This window comes from Andrena cerasifolii, chromosome 5 (assembly GCF_050908995.1).
Source record: "Andrena cerasifolii isolate SP2316 chromosome 5, iyAndCera1_principal, whole genome shotgun sequence".
NCBI classification, from domain to species: Eukaryota; Metazoa; Arthropoda; class Insecta; order Hymenoptera; family Andrenidae; genus Andrena; species Andrena cerasifolii.
In genome coordinates this window covers 6396575-6414781 of record NC_135122.1, presented here as the reverse complement: position 1 = coordinate 6414781, position 18207 = coordinate 6396575, and the positions used below count along the sequence as shown (strand labels likewise).

The window sequence follows — 18207 nt, the reverse complement described above, 5'->3', positions numbered from 1 at the left end:
TGAGGATTCCTCGGCCAAGCATGCGACTCTTTGGATGAATCGTTCTTTTTTCCAGGCGAGCTTTCGTCTTCGAGTTACTGGCGTGGGGAACGAAAAGTGGAGGCTCTTGTTGGTAAAAGTGTCGCTGCAAACGTAAGTTCTTGGTTGGTCTCGATTAACGATCTTTAAATAGCTCTTGAAGTGCTCTGTCCAAGCACTGGAACGTTAGAAAACAAGCTCCTTTTTCCAGAGCAATCTTATTAATCGAAGAAATAATGATACGAGCAGAATAAAGTTTGCGTCAGAAGCAAACAGTGGCGCTCAGGATTTAAACTTGAGCGAGCCAAGTCGAACGGATAAAAATATTTTTAAGAAAAAATTATTTAATACACATTCATTTAATGTCAATAAAATTCAGTAGGTAATTATAAAGATTTATTTAAAGAATAAAATCCAGTTTTATTTTGTTTTTACAAAGCCCCTGCTTTAGGGGGTGCCGGCCTCTTGGCCCCCCCCCCCCTCTAGGTGCGCCACTGGAAGAAAAAGATGTCGTGTACAAATTGATAGTCTCTGGTTTCTGGTATAAAAAAAACGAGCCCCCGAGACTAGTGCTCCTGATTTCTCCATATTTTTTGTTTCTCGAGAAATCAGAAATGAGATCATATTTCTTGAGAATTCTCGAGAATTCTCGAGAAAGCATTCTCGAGAAGAAACACTATCCGAGACGCGTTGCTCTCCTCGTTATGGAATTCATGAAGCGCCCTGTACCCGCATAACCGCGTAACATCCCTCTTACGATTGTGTTTGACGCGACCTCACGACTAGGCCAGCTTAACCCCACTTACCCCTCGGCTGCACGCCGAGCGGAGAGGATTTAAAGAAGTATATTTCAGGCCGCGAGCATCGGCCGTGCCCCATCGCGTTTAAAGCGCGCGAACTGTCAAAACACGCGCCGCTCTCGTCGAATAATTGGATTTCGAGGGGGTTAGACGGCCACGCCTGCCTCGCGGTTTCCTTCCTCGGGCCCCCTCGCCCGGCCAAAGTAATTTTTTCCTTCTATCCCATTTAGCGGCAGCCGGCCAGGGGGATGAAGTAGGTTAAGGGGCGTTAAAGTTTTACGCTCGAACCTCGTCGCGTCGCGAAAGAAACTTTCCACATTTAGGAAAGGTAATCGGTTGTAATTGCTGGCTCAAGTCTTTTCCCTTGCCGGGCGGAGGGTGGCCCCGAAGGCCGACGATTGATATCCTTAACGAGACGATCGCAGGGTGTCCAATTAACGAATCCACGCGGTCCGAGCGCACGCGATCGCGTGTTTCAGATTTCCCGTCAACCTTCCATGAGAATTTATAAAAACGCGGGCAACTTTATGGAATGAAATTATTCTGAAAGAGCACACGTGGGTACTTCTTTGACTCACCATGGTAAATCGAGAATAGATGCCGATCGAATGTCAGTGTTCACCTTCGTTCGTTTTGGAGATCCTAGTGTCTAGAGCTCCTCCTCGTAGAAGTACCTCTGATAACCAATAACGTGGATGGTCCTGATCGATCGAGGGTAGTTCTTGGATTCGTGGATCCCCAGGATCGATCGGTCGGAACCGCTTCGTAAACCTTCTTCGTTTGTGTTCGCGCCTTCGGCGAATCTCATTAGACCGGAGCCAGGAGGGTATCGATACTTGCGCGTACGCTCGACATGGTCGCGTGTAAGCCATAACCGGGCATGTACTGACATGTATATCCAATAAGGTGCACCTACACACACAGTGGTGGGCACTGCAGTGGCAAATGAACCAGTTCTTCTAATGACGGGGACAAGATGAGGCCCTTGGATGCCACCAATGAATTTATTAATAAAAACCGCACTGCTCTCGAAATAATTCAAGCAACTGCAACTGCGTACCAGAGTTGGGCATTATTCTAATAAATTTTTCTACATAATAAATTGTTTACCTTCGAATGAAATTAAGCTTTTCGAGAATAACGAATAATTTTTTACTCGAATAAATATTTATTCGCAATTCTTACTCGAGATCGTTCGAATAAAAATTTACTAAAGCTAGCAAATAGTTACTACGCTAAACAGACAGAAGATTTGATATTTCTCTAATTGTTCCAATCGGTGTAGAAGATATCCCCTGAAAAGGACGACGAAGCAGTTTCAGAAGCTGTATCCACGCACGAGACGCTGCCAGACAGCTTCCATATGACTGGGCAATTGCAGCTGCGCCCGGGGTGCAGAGAAGGCGAAACGAATTCCTTTCGCGAAATTAGACAGCCATGTTTGCCCGGTGCATGTTATTCAAAGAGGCGCCATGTGTGCGCGCTCGGAACCCGGAACGTGTTATTACCAAGGTGCCGGAAAGCCTGGCCGGTCTGCAGCAAGCTTGTAATTAAGAGGAGACGCGTGTTTTCCCTGGAAAAATTAATCCGAAGCTCCTCGAAGGCGAGCAGGCAGCGCAGATTTTATTATCTCCCGCGACGAGGCGCGGGTCAAGAGACTCGAGGTTCTCAAACGCGATTTGCTGGCTCAGTCGGGTGGTAGATAGGTGCACGTAGTTAGAAAAGACTGCGAACGCTCGGGAATACGGCACCCAGATTCACGTGTGCAAGCATTGACTTGTAAACTGTCAATAAGGTTGCCGCTCTACAGGCTGATCCACAAACCGAACGCCGCTTTCTTTGCGGACGAAAGTTTAAAAGAGGCAGAGGCAAGCGAAGGGTCGATACATGTGTTCTGAAATTTCCTAAAAACTGAGCAGTGGGTTGAATTCGGCTTTAACAAACTCGCCCTTCGAAAAAGAAATTTATCCTACGTCTAATAGTTCTGGAGATATTCCAGAGAGTACGTGTTCCACCCCCGATTTTAGCGGATGTTTTCACCGCTGCAACATGGAGGATTGCTGATAAGAAAAAATACGTGTCAAATTTTTTTCGCCATTCTGCAAATCTGCAGAGTCTCAGCAAAATCGACGTGCGCCGGTTCGATATGTTCCCTTGTTAGAACAGCGCCAAGCTTCCCTTCAACTATCGGAGTTTGTTAAAAAGCAGTGTCAGGCAAAAGAAAGTAACTAGGACACGAGGTCAAATAACTTCCAAGCTTATACGATCTTCTATTGTTCCCTGCTGCTGAATCCTTTCTCAGGATCCCTTCCACGAGCAAAGGACACCACTTAAGGTGCGTCTCCACCAGCGTTCGCATACTGTTCCTGAACTGTTCGTAAGGTAAAGTTCAAAGGGACGTATTCACCGGCGTACATTTCATAAACACTGTTCGTAGACATTTTATTATCACTCCGGAATCTTTTCGCGCACACTTAACAAATTCAGCGAGATTCCAATGATTGGTAAGATTCTTCTGATTAAAACGAGACCGAACAATCAACTGATTCCTCAAGAATCTGATGTAACAGAATATTTGTAACTGTTCGGGAACTGCTCGTGAATTTGCTACGCGAGCAATGTTCGCGAAAAGATCGAGTAGTGGTTATAAAAAGTTTACGAACTACTTGCGAGGATTATTTGCGAACAGTGTTCGTGAATTTGTAACTTCTAATTACTAGAGTTTCCTAGAGATTCTCCCCTAAACTATAGGTAGTTAAGAAGCGTTACTCTTCTTATAAAATAATAATTGACAAGGAAGATTAATTAAGAAGGCAGTGTGTTTAATACACAATTTTAATTTGAAGTACGGTAATTGAATTTATCGTAATGAAATAAATATTACAAATTGGCACTGTAACAGCCAGAAACTGTTCGTGAGTACGCACCTTTACACCTTCCCCTACAGTTTCAAGCCCCACACCCCCAAACAACAGTTCCAAACAACATCAACCGCTGCGCTAGCCTTCCACAACCTACCCCTAACCTCCCTCGTTTTAAACGAGAAGAACAACCCTGTCCCCGTTACTTCAATTACAAATCGCCCGCACCCCAGAGCGCGGGGCGCGTTACGTAACGTCGCGCTACCCCGAGCAAGCGAGCCACCCCTCGGGAAAGCAGCCCGTTTCCAGGCCGAAAAACAGGGGCGCCCGAAAAAGCGATAGGGAGACAGGCGGTTGGATGAGCCGCGCCGTAGGGAGGCTATAATCGTATCTCGTGGCGGAGCACGTCCCCGGACCTTACCCTGGAAACAGAAGGGTGACGTTCGCAGCCCGTAGGTGTGCGCGTGGCACACGTGGCCGTGCACAGACGAACGCTCGCCGGAGAGGTACGTGCGTGGATCGCGGGGGTAGGAGGAGCGGAGCGTCCACGTCCACCACGATGAAAGAGAGTAGGGCTTAATCAGTTAGTCGATAGGCAAATTGGCTTAGAGGCAGCGGCCGACAGGGTGGTTTACAGAACCAGCAAGCCCCGCCAGTGGCCAGTGGCCGAGTGGCGAATCAACCGTTCGCCGATAAGAGCTCGCGTCGCGTCCCCGATCCTTCCAGGGGTTTCCTCCGTCGAATCGTCGCCCCCTCACGTACCACCTCGCCACCGAAAACGCCAGTGCACGCACCTGAAGTGATCTATCACAAGGATCGTCCCGCGTCACGCGCTCGCCGACTGCACGGATACGTCGGGCGGCGGCCTGGATAGGTGGCGTCCGGGGGATCCCTCGCCCGAGGCACCGATGATCGTTGGAGGATCGAGGCGCACGACGATCGACGCGAGTCGAACGATCCAGACAGTTTGATGGATATTCGAGGGACCTTACGGCGGACGTGGCTCGTGGGCTGATAAGCAGGGCTGTGCTATCGGGATAAGGGACTCGGCGGCGCTGGTCGGACACAGGGGGGTCAGAGTGCGCCAGGCCGCTGGCTTGGACAAAGAGGATTCGGCACGGTAGAATGTGCAGCTGATCGGTGAGTCGAGAGACCCAGCCTTCTATCCCATTTCGGGGCTACGCGCTCCGTTTATTTCGCGAATCCGTCGCGTCGCTCTTTTCGTCGCGAACGCTAGCTTTCTAGTACAGAGCGTATCGCGTTACGGTTTAGCTAGGAATGCAAGTGGAACGAAACTTCTTTGCCAGTCAACGTTCCCCGATCGATCGATCCAAAGTTGATCTTGGGCTTCGCGATGTCAATCCGCTCGCGCGGAATAAAGATCCCCGTAACTCAGGGTTCGATGAGAGGTGGTTCGCTAGTGCACGGATCGAGCATCAGCGCGGAGCCCTCGGATCTTGGTAGAGCAAGCCAATGGACGCGAGAAGCGGAGAGGACTGTCGAGAGAACGGCGCGGAACGCTCGTCGACCTGAATTCCGGGTATGGCCGCTGGAATCCCGTGCATATAAGTTGCCCGACGAGCCGCGTGACTCGGTCTCGCCTCGTTTAACCAACCTCCGTATCGTTTTTACTTACTCGCTCCTGCCACTCGGGCTGATTTGCCGGCGCGCCAGTGGCTTCGAGCTGGCTTAGCTAGGGCCATCGCTTCGATCATCCTCCTCAGCCTCACTCACGCAGCACCGGCGCTACGTTTGTTTCAGGAATGACGAGGCACTCTCTGGTGATCCTATGCTGCTACCTGTACACGCTCTTTGACATGGCGGCCCTACACTTTCCGTGAGTAGGCGAACATGTTTGGAAACTAAGCAGCCCGCGATCGGCGCAGACCGACCAACCACCCGAGACTAGCCTTGATCGAAGACGGGGAGCTTCCCTCTGCTTATCCGCCGATTTATATTATCCCCCTCTGCCCCTTGCTCACCCTTTTCTCCATCCCTCGACAACGCGCTGCTGCGAACATCGTGGCCGTTCTGCAGGAAGAACGAACGCACCGTCGGTTCGTTTCGAACAGTTTCATTCACGGTTCTCCTCTTACTTCGAGACCCTTTCGATGGCGGTGGCTCGAAATTAGCTGACGATAAACTAGTAGAATCGCTGAGGATGCCCAGGGTCGACTTGAAAGGAGAACGGGGCCGCGGTGCCGTTCGTTCTTGTTGGAAAATGGCCACGGTAGGAGCTGCCCCAGCATCACCCGCGACTGTGTCGAGTTTCAGCGAGGAAATATGCGAACCGGTACTTTCCACGGAGGTCGAAGGCTGGCACATTAAGGTCGATAGCCTATCGTCCAGTACGTTTCGACTTTCGGCGAGAAAGCGCGGGTACCGGTTTTTTCCGAAGATCGAAAGGTAACGCATCAAAATGATCACAGCTTTCAGACAGTTCACCCCGCCATCCGACCAGTCAACCCCTCGCCCAGTTAACTCTCATTAATCGTTACGTAACGCGCGAGCCACGAGCTTCGGAACGCTCGAGCGTTGAGGAACTTTCATCAATTCCACGTGCGATACTCGGAGATTTTCGCGAGCATCTTGACGCAGCTTTTATCCAAAGTCTTTCGAGCTTTGTACCGTAATACTTCCACCCCGAGTGCCGCTCTGATTTTCGCGAACATCGACGGGTCCACGAAGCCAAAGCAAGTATCTCGATCGAGCGATCAAAGTCGAAGGAGAATGGGAAGAAATTTCTGAAATGTCTTGTTATGGATTATCGGCTTGGCAGGTTTCGCGGCGCTGAAAGGCGCCACGCGCTCGACACCAGTCCACTTCAGTCTCGGACAAACAGGCGTTGATATTTGGAAATTATCCTCCATCAGAGCCGATCGTCCCGACGCAACCCCATCCACGTCGAAGCAAAAAAATAAGAGCACCGGAATCTCGCCCGCAAACCCCGATTTCAGTCATAATCCGCTGCCCGATGTTTTCCAAACTCCCGTCGATCAATTTTACCAGCCACCAAGCCGTAAATCCGCGAGAACGAGGTCCAGCGATACGACTGTATTGAATCCCGTTCGACTGCCTCGGATCCCATTGAATTTTCGCATCGCCGCTGGAACCGCGTCGGTGGTAAATCACAGCCGGAGGGAGACTGGCGTGGAAGGAGGGTGGGAATTGTCGGGGAAACAGGCGGCGCGGGTCGTAGGTTAGCATATTAAAATGTCCGCATGTAAGGAACACACGTATCTCGGCCGGACTTAAAGGTGTGCCAAGCACGAAGACCTATTATGGCTTCCGCGATATTGCTGTTTCATCGGAATCGCGCCAATATTTTAGAGTAGCTCGACACCGTTCGTGGACTTCCTTAGCGAGCCGCACTCGATATCCACGGTTTCGCGATCCGCCGGTGCGAGCGGCCGCGCTAAATCCGACGGGCGTCGTAAACTTCATGTCGCTGCAGAATTTCGGGGAATTTTCCCCTATTTCATTTCCTACAGATTTCGTTGACATAGCATAGATGTTCAAAGTCAAAGCCTTGTTTGTCAGACTTTTTCAATATCTTTCCCTTATTCTGCAGCATCTTAGCTTTAACTTCCGGAAAGATTCATCCCTCTACCTTATTTTTATCAAAAGTCCTACGATTTTTACCAAAAGAAGTGCAGTTTGTCCCACAGTGGGGCGTCGCGTGAAATTCTTCAACGCGAACTCCCTCTCCCTTGTGTCGTTCGCTTTTCCATCAGCGCTCGTTGGAACACTCGCGTCGCGGCTCGGTATTTATTTGGGAAAGTCGATAGGGAGTAGAGGGGGTGAATAAGAATAGGGGAGGATCGGAATTTGGAATGCGCAGGGCGCAAGGGTTGATGGGGCTGAATAAAACAGCGACGAGGAAACGAGGTAGCCTGCGGGACAGGCGAGAGGAGCATCCTGCGCCGCTGTGTTTCCTTCCCGATTACCATATTCTATACATAAAGGAGTAGCTAAACGAACTGTCCCAAACAATAGCAGGGTGAAGTAACAGGGGCTGTGAGAATTTAAAGAAACAGCGACGAGTAGGACGGGATAATTCGCGGGGGCGCGGCGCCGTGGCCCAATTACCATATTCTATAAATACACAAGTAGCTAATATGCGCTGTCGCTGTAATAAGAAGGGAAAGGGCGCGATATGGAGAAAGCGGACGATAATGAGGGACCAGGTCGCCTTCGAGCCCCGCGAGAGCTCGCACTCCACTGTATCCCTCAACTGGAAATATCTTCTTAAAGGGTGCGACCACCTTTGGCCAGGCCAAGAAAAATTTAACATCGGCCGACAGACAACTTAGCTCCATTTAATATTCTATTGTTAAATTTTTTTCCAGAATCCTGTGCATCAGAAATAACGTACACTCTGAATGGTATATTCTCGACCGCCATAACTGTTTTTGAGAAAACATGAAAAAAAAAGTTTAACATATTAGTCAAAGATGTCTCTATCTTTATTGAAAAATTTTGATCGAAAAAAGTGTTTTTATCACTTAGAAATAAATTCCCAAAGATATTGGGAATTTATTTACGGCGGTATTTCTTGACCTGGTCAAGGTGGGCTAAACTCTTAACGAAGTTGCTATTAAGAATAATTCGCCACGAATAATCTGCACCGCGCGAATAATCCGGTTCGTGGAAGGACGAAGAAAGCCGCAGGGGAAGTATCGGTATCATTTCTGAGTCGCGACACTTTATCGCGAGATAACAGACACGAGCTCGCTACAAGTAGGAACAAACGCCGGAGGGTCGGAGAGGGTGGCGAACGAGCCTGACAGAGCGGCAGTAAGGGGACACGCCAGCGGCATCCCAGGCCGTCGCATTTCTCAATTACAGTATTCTAATGGCAGGGAAATTGGCTCGCGGAGACACGGCACAATAATTCACGGGGCACCAGTGTCAGGCTCGCTTCTCCTCGCTTCTGCTTTCTTTCAGGGAGTCGGACCTCGAGGAGTACGGCAGGAAGGAGGCCTCATTGTCCCTCAGGGACATCCTCCCCCTGAACCCGAAGCAGTACGACAAGCACAGGGCGCCGAAGTTCCTGGGGCAGCCTACCATCGTCTACTTCCACGTGACGGTGCTGAGCCTCGACTCAATAAACGAGGAGTCCATGGTAATTCGCCCCCATTAACGCCCACCCTCGATTAAAACCCGCGAGCGAGACATCGATGCGCTCGATGAACCCTCGAATGTCGAGGAAAGAGGTGGCACTCGAAGCTGGCAATTTCGCGCGAGGAAGCAGCTTTTCGGAGACCTCGCGGCCACCTGCGATCGCGCTAATGCGAGCGCAAATTGGGAGCGCGCTTTTTAACCGCCATTAGAGCCTCGGGGGCTTTTTATTCCGAGGGCAATTAAAAGCGAATAATGCCTGGGGTAATATTAAGACGGCGTCTGGGTAATTGTGGTTAAAATCGATAAGCGTTGTCACTCTGCCGCCATGGTTTTTCGTCTCACAAGGGAAAAAATTCTGAAACTTTTTTGGATATGTAGGGAATTTCCTCCTGATTACAACGCATTATTTTTTTGCTGCCCAAAATCACACTAAGGGGGTGAAATTAACCCCTGAAGATTCGGCTATTTTCGATTTTATTTTTTAACTCGCAATCTGTGAGAGATAGAAAAGAAATTTCAAGACAAAGGTTACTTCTTTTAATTAGATCTATTAAATGGTAAACAAACGAAACAACGAATTTTAGAAAACATTATTAATATTTTTGTTTATAACTTTTTTTCTAATTGTATAAACAATTGATAAAACTTTTACCATTTAATAGATCTAATTAAAAGAAGTAACCTTTGTCTTGAAATTTCTTTTCTATCTCTCACAGATTGCGAGTTAAAAATTAAAATCGAAAATAGCCGAATCTTCAGGGGTTAATTTCACCCCCTTAGTGTGATTTTCGGCAGCAAAAAAAAAATTGCGTTGTAATCAGGAGAAAATTCTCTACATATCCACAAAGTTACATAATTTTTTGAATTTTCGGGTTCGGAATCTTCCCTTGTTAGCGGTAATTAAAATCGGATGACGGCGAGGCTCGAAGGAACATCGGAGTTCTCTATCGCAAGGCTGATGGTCGTTCCTCGGGGTTTTGTTGGACAGACGTACGTCGCGGACATATTTCTGGCGCAAAGCTGGCGGGACTCTAGGCTCCGGCTCCCGGAGAACATGTCCGAAGAGTACAGAATATTGGACGTGGACTGGCTGCACAATATCTGGAGGCCTGACTGCTTCTTCAAGAACGCGAAGAAGGTCACCTTCCACGAGATGTCGATACCGAACCATTACCTCTGGCTCTACCACGACAAGACCCTGCTTTACATGTCAAAGTAAGGAAATTAACGCGCGCTATTAAATCTCGGAGACATTAATGGTACTCTCCAAGGGACAGCTTGCAAGCCACTCGTAAGAGGGGAATAAAGATGGGATTCTCTGTCTTTACAGGTTGACCCTCGTTCTCTCCTGCGCGATGAAGTTCGAGTCCTACCCCCACGACACGCAAATATGCTCAATGATGATCGAAAGCTGTACGTATTACTCGTGTTACTCAAGGGGAAACTGTAGGAGAAAAAGCGCGATTGCTTTAACCACTATGCTACCCAGAGCCCGCGACGACTTTTCCTCTCCAAGCGAAGATATTCTAAACACAACTAAAGGAGCGCCACCTATCTGCCTAAACCTGCACGATATCATCGTTTCCCAACTAAACACCTACGATATAAAATTCCCCGTCGGATTTCTACCCTTCAAACTACGCCAACTACACCGCCCCCATAAATTCCTCCCCAGAATCCAACCCACGCAGATTAATTGAAGTCAGGTTTCATCGAGGCTCGGGCGTCCGACTGGCACTTTTATCCATTTGTAACCAGCGTAGATCCATGAGAATCCTCGTCCTAAGTTATCTACATTGAAATTCAGCTACAAATTCAACGCCGTGCCCTAAAACTCTTTCACGGTTAAGGAGGATTATACGATGTTTTTAAACTTTTTTTTGGAAAAACTATGGTTTAATATTGGGTTGAACTTTCTTGGGATATAAGGAAGCATCTTTAAACTTGAAGAAATTATTTTTTTATATCTGTTCTTCTTATTATTTATTAATTATTATGAAATCTTGTTAACGATTTAACGTCGACGATGTAACTTATGCTGGCGCGACGTGTAGCAAGAACAGAAAAGTTCCTTAAAGTTAGATAGTTTACGCTAGGATTGGCCCTAATTTAAAGAAAAAAAAACGAAAAAGGGAAAAATTTATAACCTTTGAAAGAAAAAGGAATTTTTATTTCCTTAGATAAATTATATTATTGTAAAAACTAAAATTAAAATTTTAGGTTCGGTCCCAGCGTAAACTATCTAACTAAAAGAAATTTTTCAACGAGATTCCTCGTAAAACGAATCACCATAAAAAAAAGTTTCAGCGAGTTTAAAGATGCCGCCTTATATCCCAAATGAGTTTAATCCAATATCAACAATTTGTTTTAAAAAAAAAATTCCCAAATGTCAGCTACTTTTGGGGCTGTTACACGTGAATCCCCCTTAATCTCTTGACGTCACTCGGTGAAAAGACATCTCTGCAGGAGTATCAACCGTCGACGACCCTATTTCTCAACTCCGCCAGAACTTTCCCCCAAAAACTACTGCAGAAAGTCGACTGCCCCTTCCAGACCCGTAATCGTCGCGAAATCCCGCCCACGCGGAGAAACGCAGAGAAAGTAAGGAAGCACTCGTCAAGGGATTAACGTTGCGCTGGGACTGGCCGGTCGGTGACGCGTGAAATTGCTCGGCTTGCAGTGTCGCACACCACCCAGGACCTGGTGTTCATCTGGAACATGACGGACCCGCTGGTGGTGAACCCGGAGATCGAGCTGCCGCAGCTGGACATCTCGAACAATTACACGACCGACTGCACGATCGAGTACTCCACGGGGAACTTCACCTGCATACAGATCGTCTTCAATCTCCGCCGCCGCCTGGGCTATCACCTGTTCCACACCTACATACCGTCCGCCCTGATCGTGGTCATGTCCTGGATCGCGTTCTGGATCAAACCCGAGGCAATCCCCGCGCGGGTCACCCTCGGCGTGACGTCACTGCTGACCCTTGGTAAGGTCGTCGCGCCTGCGACTGCATCCTCCACGAGCTCACCCTTTCAAAGCCCACCGTCCACCCGTCCACCGCCACCTCCGCCCTGCTCCTCGCGAAAGTACGCCGGCTGAGACAGCGGGAAGGCGAGAGGGGGGTGGTTGGGCCGTTTCTCACGATGCAGAGTTAACGAGAGGTGGTTAGACCGAGGTTTCGAGCCTTAGCATTTCAATGGGTCCCTAGTTGCTTTGGAATTGAAAGGAACTGGAAGGGTAAGGAAGGTTCTAGCATCTACAAGAATTTTTTAAAGTTTGAAATCCTTGAATGGGGAGATGCAGCGCTTTGGGGGGTGGCAGGGATTAGTGGAGTGGAGGGAAGACGACGGTGGAGTAGCGAGGCGTGTTTGGAACTTGAATCGTGACTGGAAAGCTCGGCGTTCGAACGCTTCGTCGAAGGTTTTGTCTATTTTCGGCTCGAGGGGGAAGCCTGGGAGAGATGGTAATGAGGAGAATTTCGCGGAGCGTTCGATAGACGCGAGATTATGCCAGGGCGTAATGGAATTGCTCCAGGTCTCGGGGTACAGTGGCTACGGAATTATAATGCAGGGCGCCGTAATTCAGTCGGCTGGAGCCAGTAACGTAATCGCCAGACGACGCGCGAAACAGCATTGCGGCTGTGACGCGGGGCGAGCGTCGAGCAGGTGGAGCAAGGTGCACAGCACACAGGCTGCCCTGCGAGCCCGTGCTACCAGACATTCGATATTTCACCGGCAAATGAATCAGGATTCGCGAACGATCGGGAAATCCGTCGGACAGTCATTGCCCGTTTTGCCCGCAGCGACGCAGAACACGCAGTCCCAGCAATCACTGCCACCAGTCTCCTACGTGAAGGCCATCGACGTCTGGATGTCCTCGTGCAGCGTGTTCGTCTTCCTCTCGCTGATGGAGTTCGCCGTGGTGAACAACTACATGGGGCCCGTGGCCACCAAGGCGATGAAGGGCTACTCGGACGAGGATCTCAGGGAGGCCATCGACGAGTTCAAGGTAGACACATTTTTAACTCTTTCTCAGTTCTCTCCTGCACGCCAGAGAGAGTAGAATATGTAGACGAAAAAGAGAACCTCGGGCGATGGGATTCGAACCCAAGATCGTCGAGTCCTCTGCGTACTGGCCAGCCGCCTAACCAACTCCGCCAAAGCCGACTCCCCGAGGTTACTGTTTTCCGAACTATTAGGTGAATGGCCCAGTGGTGGAACAGTTAAGGAAGCAGTTGAGATAATTGCAATTTCTTTTATATTTAAACAGTATAAAATTATAACCAAATATGATTATTCGAAAGCGTAAAATATCTACTTTCTGATAGAGTAACAAGAATGTACACTTGTTAAAGGAAAAGTGTTAGATTAATTAAAACATGAAACTGTTCATATGGCCCAGTAATTAAATGAAATTCATAGCGTACTGTATCTATATAATGCTAATACATTTTGCAATTATACTTCGATCAATTTAAACGCTGCAAATTAGTAAAACTGTTATTATTAACAAAATTTCTTCTGAATTTTTAATTATTGGGCCTCGTTTAAGCACTGGGCCATTTACCTTACATAAACCCAAATTATCGGGGCGCCACCTACAGTATCGGTTAAAAGAAAGTTTAAAAATCATATTTTTTAATATCTGCATAACTAACTTAATTCTGGACTTTAAGTATTATCTTGGTATTACTAAACTATTTCAGCAACGCCCAATCTATGGATTACAAATTTTAAGATATAATTCTTCCTAATAGAACTACTTTATTTTTATTTATCGTTCGCAGTTTAAACTATCTTCTGACCGATACTGTATTTACCAATCGCGCCATAGTCCCTTCGAGATGCTCGAGAAAGTAAAGCAAGGGTGGAGGAATTATACATCCCCCAAAGCCATTCAACTTCTCCCACGTTTATTCGTGGATCCATTTAAGTCGGACCCTCTCGTTGACTCGTACTACTTATTCGCAGTTAAACTACTGAAAGTCAGACACGCGCGCGAAAGTATAGGCAGTTTCCTCGGCCAGGGTGGAGCGTAAGTCTCTGTCCGCGTTAATTAGCGGACGAGTATGGTCCGGCGAGGAAATTAGGAGGCACGCGAGCGTGTTTCCACCGCGTCTCGGCTGCTCTCGCTGGGGGAGAACGGCGGAATGCTGAGAAAAGGAGGAGAAAAACGTTGGCCTGTTTTTCGTAGCCAGTGAGCATTATTCATGGGGCGGTTACACTCGCTGGGGCTCGTTTCGCATTCAGACCGGGAATTATACATCTCGAAGTTACAATTAGCGGGGCTAAGTATTCCTAAATGTCGTGCAAGCAGGCGGGAGTAATAATAAATAACCCCTCGGTTTCCGCTCGCGCCAATTCCGTGGCCTAACCACAAACGTTCGTGCAACGGAATAGGGATGAGGCTGGGAAATCCAAAACGGCGAAATAAGGAATAGATCCACTTTATTTTTCTTCTTATATTTACCAAATTTGCAAATAACTGCCACTTGCAGGGTACAGCTTGATTTCGTTCATTTAAACGTAACAACTTTAATCCGAGGCTCGTTAAATTTAAGAACAACGGCAATTAAACTTCTTTAAAATACTCCAGGGTGGGAAATTCATTAAAGTTCATTAAAGTCCTGAGATTGAAGATATGAAAGTTTGGATTCCAGCCCTTAATCAATTTTTAATAGTTAAGAACATTTCTACCCCAGTCTTTAGCACCGAAGCAAATGCTTCGTCGACTCGGAGTTCCGATTCTAAATACGATTGTTTATCGCGCATTCGGGGAGGAATAGAAACACGTCGGTGCCTAATTAACAGATTCAGCGCGCGATAGCGCTAGCCTTTAAATTTTACATGTGCCCGTGCGTGTTTACCACGCTGGAAAAGCGAGACTGTTTGGCAGCGCGTGTAAACAGACCGCTGATAAATTCGCTTTGAACGTTCCGGTGACATCGCGCCACCCGACTTCCCCGATTTCGCGGGGAAAACGCTGGAAGAATGGGGAACGTACACGGGGCTCGTAATTGGTCCTCAGCGATTCGTTCAATATTTCACGAGGCGCCCCGACCGCTAATTTCGTTTGAACCCCATGAAATTAAACGTGAATAATTACACGTCGAGGGTGAAGGGAGCCGGGGTTCTGGCTGAGAAGCTCGAGCGGTTGACGAGGGTCGGGGAAAGGAGGGGGTTAAAATATTCGACTCGTGAAATTTATGAGACCTGGTAGCTTTATTTCATATTAAAGGTATCTAATGTACAAAGCGTAGAAAGTTTTTGTTTCCCCTGTACGTTCCTGGGGAGCAGAAGTGGTAGAAGGTTGAACCGCTACAAGGCGAGGGTAAGTATGCATTCTACCAGGCTGCGTGCACGAGTGCCAAGGGAAAGATTGCCTCGCGTGCCTTGAATAAAACCTGAGATTAATATAAGTTTAATTCGACCCTTGACGTTGGACATTTCGGGTGGAATTCAGGGCAGACAGTTAGTAATTTATCGCATTTGCAACCGAATCAACCGCGTGAAAGCTACAGTGTTATTCTACTTTAGCTTCTAGTCGAGATTCGTGGGGTGTGAAAGGTGATTTATTTCTTCGATGGAGAAGTTTCTACCTTCTTGGTTCAATTCACTTTTAAAAGGGAGAGTAAACACCCTCTGTTGATACGATGGCGTTTGCTACTTTCAAACTAAATATTACATTAATCGACGACGCTACTCTGTCGCATTATGTTCTCTATTATTTTTCACACTGAAACTGGTGCCGCTATTTTTCTACAACAAGGTGTTCGCTGAAATATTGTTTAGGTCGTTCGCGAACAAAAAACCCCGCTAGCAACATTGTTGCTTTCCCACAAGCCTCGATAAAATTGCAAACCGAAGAATCTGCTTCCCTTGCAAACAGGGATTTTGTTTAGCGAACATCGAAATTTTATTTGCAACGGTGCTGAAAAATTTGACGTTCGCAATTCTGTTGCGTTTTCGCGAGAAACGAAATAACTACTTACCATATTGTGTACCATCCCAAGGCGACCAGTTCCTGTGTTGAGATCAGTCGAGTTGAGTTACGTGAACTGTGAAGTGTGAAGTGGCAGTGCGAAGTGGAAGTATGAAGTGGAAGTATTAGGTGTGGTGTGTGAATCGTGTCGAAATTGAGTGGGAGTTACTTCTATTATTGTTTAGATATGGCGTGCCAGGCGAGTTGTAGGTGTTGCGTGAGTATGTATGGAAATAATCTGGAAGTTGTGTAGCAGTGATGTGAGAGTAGCTTGTGGCGTGGGAAAGACACGAGGATACTATAGAAATAATATGGAAATGAGCCAGATAGTACTTGTGTGAAAGTAGTATGGCAATGGTGCACGCTAGCAGTGTTGGAACACTCTGGAAATGCGCAGAGGTGTTGCCAGATTAGGTTGAGAAGTGTAACGAATGCGGGGGATGTGAAAACTGCGCGAGGTACGTGGAAAATCTGACGAATGCTTGGAATATGGGAGCACTGATTGTAATGCGAAGAATGTGAATAATGTGGAAAATATGAGGGAATGCAATGTAGGGAATATGCTCAGGGAATGTTGGATATGCGAGCTGTCTGAAAAGCTATGCTGCCCCTGAACTTATGCAACTAGGAATACTAGCATGTACGAGACACGTCTGGGTTGCATGACCATAGGGGCACTTTACGTCAACCTATCTCCCGTGCACGACGTTATCTTTCCCCGTCGCTAAATTACATACATCATTCAAAAAAACAATAAATTACCACCACCACTGTCTAATACCGTAGCGAAATTATATGGGAAAGGAGGAAGACATGGAATACATATGGTTGCAAAATAATTGGATCATCCATTAAACTCTAAACATTAACCTTCTTTATTATTTTCATTCGCGGACAATTAATTAATTTATCCTCGTCTATCGCAGCTGTCCAACGCTCCTCTAATTACAACTAATTTCCAGGGCAATTTAAACGCCCCGTATTGCCCGCGTACTCGCATCCTCGCCGACGCTCATATACCTGGTGAACTGAATCGCAATTTCTTCGACAGACGCCGATGAGGAACGAGTCCGAGAGGAGCAGGAGTCCCGTCAGGCCTCTGACCGTGCAATACGACACCTGCTGCCAGGGGCGGGCGACAGCGATCTACATCGACAAGTTCTCCAGATTCTTCTTCCCGTTCTCTTTCCTCATCCTGAACGTCGTCTACTGGAGCACCTTCCTGTAAGAGGCTCTTCCCTGACGGAGAAGAAGATCGACGAGAACAATGATCGAAATCGCCCAAGGCTTCCTCCTTGTTAACCGCCGCAGAGATCCACCCTCGTCGATCCACCTTGGGATCGCTTCACTCGAAACAGAACCCTCTGGTACGATCGCTAACACCAACCAGACGCACTCGTCCGACCAGCTGGAGAATTCCGAGCTCCCTCTCACCAAGAAGCGAGGAATTCTTCGTCGCGCGATCGTCGCGAGGGGGAGAGACGATCCTCGAGACGCTTCCGCGCGACGGGTCGGGCGGTTAACAAGGAATCGAACGGACCCGGCGATTTTTCTACGAGAGGAAGTCTGCTAAGCGAATTTTCATGTGCCTTTTATATATGTACACACACACACACACATAGAAAAAGACCACGCGTCGTCGGGGCGGTTTAATTATCGATAAACTGAGTCTAGCCGTTAAGTCGCGTTCATCGACACGAATGTACTCACCCGCGATCGGATCGCGTACGTAGATTTACTTGAAGCCGATCGCATCGTCCTCGCCTTGATTAAAAAACGAAAAAGGAGCAGGGAAAAGAGATCTCCATAGATCCGTTCATCACGATTGGCCGTTGGTTTAGACGTTTCGATCGTAATCTTCTTACTTACCGTAATCTCCTACAGTTTTGCTACGATAGATGCACTCGATGATGTTCTCAAGGAGGCGTCCGCTCGTCCAGCCCCTCGTTTTATCGCCACGCGTCAAGCCCCGATGGAAACGCGAGATATTCGATCTAGATACCGCGCCGCGCGGATCTCTGCACACCCCCGGTGATAGCCAGACTTGAACATCGGCCGGCTGGTAAATTGCAACGCGTCAACGTGACGAGCTGGGATGATGTGGGCTGGACGCGTTGACATCTACACGCTTGCGTCACAGTTATTCGTTATGTGAGATATCGCTGAGTTTAGGACAAATAAAATGAGTATTAATACTAAACGGAAACACTACTTGCTCTTATGTGTATATATATATATATTGGGAATAAACTGTATTCAGGTGGGAAGTGTGATTAGAGAGAGGGCAAAGAACGAAACGTTAAGCTCTGCGAAACTACTCATGTTTATTCGTCGCAGCGTCGTTGCTCGTGTGCCTGAAGAAATCCTCAGAGTAAATTTGCTGCAGTCCTTCCTGGATTCACCTGAATCCTCCTTCA

General features: G+C 47.7%; 1 protein-coding gene across 3 annotated transcripts; it reads left to right on the top strand.

The window, feature by feature from the left end:
* Nucleotides 1–4206: 4206 nt before the first annotated feature.
* On the top strand, nucleotides 4207–17990 carry Hiscl1 (Histamine-gated chloride channel subunit 1). Of its 3 annotated transcripts, XM_076813214.1 has the most exons (9): nucleotides 4207–4819; nucleotides 5441–5516; nucleotides 5954–6085; nucleotides 8627–8804; nucleotides 9792–10018; nucleotides 10134–10216; nucleotides 11484–11795; nucleotides 12612–12817; nucleotides 16842–17990. In XM_076813214.1, the coding sequence occupies exons 2-9, from the start codon at nucleotides 5443–5445 to the stop codon at nucleotides 17016–17018; spliced, it is 1389 nt and encodes a 462-aa protein (XP_076669329.1). In that variant the 5' UTR covers nucleotides 4207–4819; nucleotides 5441–5442; the 3' UTR covers nucleotides 17019–17990. The 3 variants fall into 3 exon arrangements, with proteins under 3 accessions (XP_076669329.1, XP_076669330.1, XP_076669328.1); XM_076813215.1 differs by lacking the exon at nucleotides 5954–6085; XM_076813213.1 differs by lacking the exons at nucleotides 4207–4819; nucleotides 5441–5516 and having other exon boundaries at nucleotides 5533–6085.
* Nucleotides 17991–18207: the final 217 nt, after the last annotated feature.

What these genes read in the sequence shown, in the direction of transcription:
- Hiscl1 (XM_076813213.1), top strand. Translation starts at nt 5,841, where the DNA reads ATGCCCAGGGTCGACTTGAAAGGAGAACGGGGCCGCGGTGCCGTTCGT. An exon ending in TTTTTTCCGAAGATCGAAAG is followed by an intron (nt 6,086 to 8,626) that starts GTAACGCATCAA and finishes GCTTTCTTTCAG; the next exon opens with GGAGTCGGACCTCGAGGAGT. An exon ending in ACCCTGCTTTACATGTCAAA is followed by an intron (nt 10,019 to 10,133) that starts GTAAGGAAATTA and finishes CTGTCTTTACAG; the next exon opens with GTTGACCCTCGTTCTCTCCT.